Genomic DNA, 7,013 nt, shown 5'->3' on the forward strand with positions numbered 1-7,013 from the left:
ATTGAAATAATTCCTTGTATCCTATCAGATCACCATGGACTAAGGCTGCTCCTCAATAACAGCATAAAAACTAGAAGGCCAACATACACTTAGAAGCTTAACAACACTCTACTCAATAATAACTTGGTTAAAGAAGAAATAAAGAAATAAATTAGACTTTTTAGAGTTTAATGTAAGTGAAGCCACAACATACCCAAACTTATGGGACACAATGAACGCAGTCCTAAGAGGAAAACTCATAGCTTTAAGTGCCTACAAAAAGAAACTGTAGAGCGCATACAGCAGCAATTTGACAGCACACCTGAAAGAGCTAGAACAAAAAGAAGCAAATTCACCCAAGAGGAGTCAAAGGCAAGAAATAGTCAAACTCAAGGCTGAAATCAGCCAAATAGAAACAAAAAGAACTATACAAAGAATCAACCAAACCAGGAGCTGATGGTTCTTTGAGAAAGTCAACAAAATAGATAAACCCTTAGCCCAACTAAATAGAGGGCACAGAGACAGTATACTAATTAACAAGATCAGAAGTGAAAAGGGAGACATAACAACAGACACTGTGGAAATCCAAAAAACCATGAGATCCTGCTACAAAAACCTATACTTAACAAAACTGGAAAACCTGAATGAAATTGACAATTTTCTAAACAGATACAATGTACCAAAGTTAAATCAAGATCAGATCAACAATCTAAACAGTCCCATATCTGCCCATGAAATAGAAACAGTCATTAATTGTCTCCCAACCAAAAAAAGCCCAGGACCAGATAGGCTTAGTGCAGAGTCTTATCAAACCTTCAAAGAAGACCTAATTCCAATACTCCTCAAACTATTCTACAAAATAGAAAGTGAAGGCACTCTACCAAATTCGTTTTATGAAGCCACAATTTCTCTTATACCTAAACCACACAAAGACCTAACAAAGAAAGAAAACTTCAGATCAATTTCCCAATGAATATCGATGCAAAAATACTCAATAAAATTCTTGCAAACTGAATCAAAGAACACATCAAAACGACCAGCCACTATGATCAAGTCGGCTTCATCCAAGGGATGCAGGGATAGTTTAATATACGGAAATCCATCAATGTAATTCACTACATAAACAAACTCAAATACAAAAACCATATGATCATTTCATTTGGTGGTGAGAAAGCATTTGACAAAATCCAACATTCCTTCATGATAAAAGTCTTGGAAAGATCAGGAATTCAAGGCCCATACTTAAACACAGTAAAAGCAATATACAGCAAACCAGTAGCAAACATCAAATTAAATGGAGAGAAACTTGAGGCAATCCCACTAAAATCAGGGACTAGACAAGGCTGCCCACTCTCTCCCTACCTATTCAATATTGTACTTGAAGTCCTAGCCAGAGCAATTAGACAACAAAAGGAGATCAAAGGTATATGAATTAGAAAGGAAGAAGTCAAAATATCACTATTTACTGATGATATGATAGTATACTTAAGTGACCCCAAAAATTCCACCAGAGAGCTCCTAAACCTGATAAACAACTTCGGCAAAGTAGCCGGATATAAAATTAACTTAAGCAAATCAGAGGCCTTCCTCTCCACAAAGTATAAACAGATAGATTTAGAAATTAGGGAAACAACGACCTTCACAATAGTTACAAATAATATAAAATATCTTGGTGTAACTCCAACTAAGCAAGTAAAAGATCTCTTTGACAAGAACTTCAAGTCTCTTAAGAAGGAAATTGAAGAAGATCTCAGAAGATGGAAAGATCTCCCATGCTCATGGATTGGCAGGATTAATATAGTAAAAATGGCCATCTTACCGAAGGCAATCTACAGATTCAATGCAATCCCCATCAAAATTCCAACTCAATTCTTCACAGACTTAGAAAGAGCAATTTGCAAACTCATCTGGTACAACAAAAAACCCAGGATAGCCAAATCTATTCTCAACGATAGAGGAATCTCTGGTGAAATCACAATCCTGGATCTTAAGCTGTACTACAGAGCAATTGTGATAAAAACTGCATGGTATTGGTACAGTGACAAGCAGGTAGATCAATGGAACAGAATTGAAGACTCAGAAATGAACTTACGCACCTATGGTCACTTGATCTTTGACAAAGGAGCTAAAACCATCCAGTGGAAAAAAGACAGATGGTGCTGGCTCAACTGGCAGTTAGCATGTAGAAAAATGCAAATCGATCTATTCCTATCTCCTTGTACAAAGCTCAAGTCCAAGTGGATCAAGGACCTCCACATCAAACCAGAAACATTGAAACTAATAGAAAAGAAAGTGGGGAAGAACCTCGAGCAAATAGGCACAGGAGAAAATTTCCTAAAGAGAATATTACTAGCTTATGCTCTAAGATCAAGAATTGACAAATGGGACGTTGTTAAGTTGCAAAGCTTTTGTAAGGCAAAAGAAACTGTCAACAAGACAAAACGACAACCAACAAATTGGGAAAAGATCTTTGCCAATCCTATATCTGATAGAGGGCTAATATCCAATGTATAGAAAGAACTCAAGAAGTTAGACTCCAGAGAACCAAATAACCCTATTAAAAAATGGGGTACAGAGCTAAACAAAGTATTCTCAACTGATGAATAATGAATGGCTGAGAAGCACCTAAAGAAATGTTCAACATCCTTAGTCGTCAGGGAAATGCAAATCAAAACAACTCTGAGATTCCACCTCACACCAGTCAGATTGGCTAGGATAAAAAACTCAGGCGACAGCAGATGCTAGAGTGGTTGTGGAGATAGAAGAACACTACTTCTTTGCTGGTAGGATTGCAAGCTGGTACAACCATTCTGGAAATCAGTATGGTGGTTCCTCCAGAAATTGGGCATAGTTCTGCTGGAGGACCCAGCTATACCACTCCTGAGCATATACCCAGAAGATGCTCCCACTTGTAATAAGGACACATGCTCCACAATGTTCATAGCAGCCTTATTTATAATAATCAGAAATTGGAAACAACCCATTTGTCTCTCAACAGAGGAATTGATACAGAAACTGTGGTACATTTACACAATGGAATACTACTCAGCTATTAAAAACAATGAATTTATGAAATTCTTAGGGAAATGGATGGATCTGGAGAATATCATCCTGTGTGAGGTAACCCAATCACAAAAGAACACACATGGTATGCACTCTCTGATAAGTGGTTATTAACCCAGAAGTTTGGAATACATGAAGAACAACCCAGAAACCTGAAGAAACTCAAGAAAAAGGAAGACCAAAATGTGGACATCTCATTCCTTCTTAAAAGGGGGAACAAAATACCTATGGAAGGAGTTGCAGAGACTAACTATGGAGCAGAGACTGAAGGAAGGACAAGCCAGCCAGATATAGCTATCTCCTGGGAGGCTCTAACAATACCTGAATAATACAGATGTAGATGCTCACAGCCATCCATTGAACTGAGTACAGGGTCCCCAATGAAGGAATTAGAGAAAGGACTAATGGAGCTGAAGGGTTTGCAGCCCCCTAGGATAAACAGCAATATGAACTAACTAGTACCCTCAGAGTTCCTAGGAACTCAACCACCAACCAAGGAATATATATGGTAGGACTGATTGTTCTGGCAGCATGTGTATAGTAGAGGATTGCAAAATCAATCATCAATGGGAAGAGAGGCCCTTGTTCCTGTGAAGATTCTGTGCCCCAGTGTAGGGGAATGCCAGGGACAATAAGTGGCAAGCATGGGGAGGGGGAAGGCAACAGGGGTTTGTTCTTGTTGTTTTTGTTTGTTTAGTTGTTTGGTTCTGGGAGGGGAAACTAGGAAAAGAAAAATCATATGATATGTAAATAAAGTATCTAATAAAAAAACAAAAGAAAATCAGTTTTTAATTTTGCTGCACTCAAAACAACAACAACAACAACAACAACAACAACAACAACATACCATCCTGAAAAGAGATCACCTTAACCTAAAATAATAGAAAAAGTATTCTAAACATGGGATCAAAAAACAAACAAGTAGCTATTTTAATATCTGACAATATAGACTTTGAATAAACTACATTCATATCAAATGAAAAAATACTAGGGGGATATTAAAATTCTAAACTCTTATGCATAATTCAAGGTTGTGCAAGTTTCTATAGGAAATTCCACAACTACTAAAATCATATACTGGTCCTGACACAGCAATAGTGATCACTCAATACTTTACTCACCAAAGACAGATCATCTATACAACAAGCAAACAAACTAAAAAACCAACCAGACTCCAAAAAATCAAACCAAAAATTTGGAGTTAAATAATGCTATTAATCAAGTAGATTTGATCAACACTTACAGAACATTCTACCAAACACTGAAGAATACATTTTCTTTTCATTATCTTATGAAACTTTCTTTAAAAGTGACCATATACTACATAGGACATTAATGAAGTTTCAACACACATAAATATTTTTATATAATGCCATCATCCTATTTTACTATAATGCATTAAAGTCCGATAAAAACATCCCATTTGTGGCATCAAAGTTTCTCACTCTCTGAAAATTTATAGTTATTGTATTTGAGTTAATTCCCATTAACTTCAGTTATGAGCGTAGGTGGTTACTGATATATGCATATAGCAACATAGAATGAGTCATTTTCCGACTTTATTTTTTCAGTAAAAAAATAGTAGTTTCTCTTAAGACTATATTCTCACTAGTCTCTCTTTTTAAATACTTTTTCAGTGTCAGCTATGAGTGTGCCTTAAATATAAGAAAAAGTGGTTCTGTATTGCAGGTTGAAGGTACTGTAGTTGGGAGATATTGATGATTACCTTTCTTCTTTGGTAGCATTCAGAATATTGTTTAGTATCGTGCATGATAGTTGGTGAGCATAAAGATTTAAGTTGTTCAGAAACATGATTTTTACTATTTGATTAAGTAATTATCTTTAGAAATAAGATCTCACCATCAGATTATAGAAAACAATACTCTTGGCAAAGCCAAATTTTTCCTTCTTGCAATCAATGAGTATTGAGAACTATTATGTTTTCTGGAGTCTACTTCTATTTCTTTCTTTAGTGTCTTAAAGAATTTGTTGAGTAGATTTTCATCCCATTGGTTGGATTTCCTACTTGGCATTTTATTCACTTACTTTGGGAAGATAAAGTAAATGGAAATTTTTTTTCTGATGTTTTTTTTTTCAAATTTGTAAAGGTATATGTATATATATTTGTATATATATGTTCATCTTAAGTTGATTATATATGCCTATAATTTAGTTAGTGTCATAAGAGTTTTATTATACTTTTAGAGAATTTTAGTGACAGAATCATATTATATCTTGTGGAAATAGCTTAAATTCTACTTCTTAAATTTTTCTGATTTCTTCTTAAGAATTTGTGTACCATTCCTGAATGATAGCAGAACATGAAGGGATTTTTCTTTATGCTTGATGTTAAGGAGATGTTTTCAGAGTTATCATATTTTACATGATTTTTCTAATCTTTTATACATTTTATTATCTTATATATGTATCTTGTTTTCCTAAGTACTTAAGGTCATTTTTATTAAGGGATATAGCACTTTGACAAATTTGTAAGTAGAAAAACTTGAATTATTTAGGTAATGGTGGAAAAACTGTATAACAGATAAAGCTATGTTTACTTTTTTATATATAAAGAGAATTTTCTTAAATATGTACTCATGTTCATGTAAAGGGGACTCCAAGGATAAATCTTAAAAGCAGCAGTATCACTCACAATTTATCAGTACAGTGTAGGGTCTTTGATCTTGTCTAGATTGGGTGATAATCAAGGTTGAGAACCCAAGTAATTCATTTCTGTGATACATGGGTAACATGTTTCTCAAATGGATAAAGAGAGCTTTAACTAGATGGTCTTCTAGAAAGTGAGACAGTTTGTAATTTGTTATAAGTTTTTCAGTGCCTTGAATATGTTGAACACCAGTGTCATATGATCAAATGTGCATGTGCATATGATCAATTAAAACAGACTTGAAAAGAAAGGATAGAATTGTTTTAGTTTTTTCCTATTCTGATTGTAGCTACAAATCATAGCATGACTGTCAGGAAATGATATATTGATTCTTCAAACTAAAATATTGATTCTTCAAACTAAACATAAATATCAGTATAAGAAATATAGCTAGGTAGATCATAAATATGAAGATCATCTCTGCACAAGAACTAGGCTCTCTATACCAGTGGAAGGAACAGTAGAAGACCATGGCAAGGTCATTTTCCTGCATCCCCTTAGAAACAAATTCAGGGCAGTGCTTTGCTCTGTGTTTCTGGGGGACATCACACAGTGCTACCAAGGAAGAACTATCACTATTAGTTGCATTCTTCTAGTAACAAGGTGGAAAGTATATGTCATTTAGCCTGGCAAATGTTATTCTAAAGGCATGAGCAAAATGTCCAATCCAGAAACAAGGAAATAATGAGCAGTCAAACCCAGAATAATTTTGATTGACCTTAGTGTTATAGATGAGAAATATGGAAAGTAGGCACAAAGACTTATGGTCAACCTATCTTTACTATGAGTACACATTATTAGCCATGATAAACATAAATGAATGAAAGAGGCACTTACTGAATATCTTGATTTCCATTGAAAGAATCATTCAACAGTGGACCCTGTCTTGTGTATATGTAAAAGAAACAGTCATCTTCCAAACTTATACCTATATTTTCATTTTGTTTTATTCTCCAAAAGCACCTGGGATGTGTTGCACTCAAAAGCAAGAAATACTCCAGGATCAGGAAGACAGACAGCACAGATAACATGTTTATCATATCCCCTATGCCTTGTACTTGAGCCAAGGCCAGTATGAATTCTTAGGCAGAAGCTCAAGTATCAATGTACTGGAGAGTACCTGTGTGTCTCTTTTTTATAATTGCTGTTAGTGCTGGAAAAAAACATTTATGTCCTTTCTACTTGGTCTTCTCTGGAGGATTCACAAGTACACTCTGCCTTGGGGTTCTCCATTTGAATGTTTGTGTTCATGTGACAAACGAAGTTTCATAATTTTGGGTAATGATAATCCTTCCCATTCCTC

The 7,013-nt window shown here is 35.0% G+C and overlaps 1 protein-coding gene across 1 annotated transcript in view; it reads right to left on the reverse strand.

Annotated features, from left to right (window-relative positions):
• The window catches only part of LOC116100613 (vomeronasal type-2 receptor 116-like), a 61,155-nt gene extending 54,405 nt beyond the window's left edge, over positions 1-6,750 (reverse strand). Inside the window, exon 1 of the mRNA XM_031384356.1 lies at positions 6,548-6,750. Within this exon, the coding sequence (XP_031240216.1) occupies positions 6,548-6,750 (203 nt within the window). The remainder of the gene's footprint in view (positions 1-6,547) is intronic.
• Between the last annotated feature and the right edge of the window lie 263 nt (positions 6,751-7,013).

The sequence above is a fragment of the Mastomys coucha genome, unplaced genomic scaffold (assembly GCF_008632895.1).
Source record: "Mastomys coucha isolate ucsf_1 unplaced genomic scaffold, UCSF_Mcou_1 pScaffold21, whole genome shotgun sequence".
NCBI lineage: Eukaryota > Metazoa > Chordata > Mammalia > Rodentia > Muridae > Mastomys > Mastomys coucha.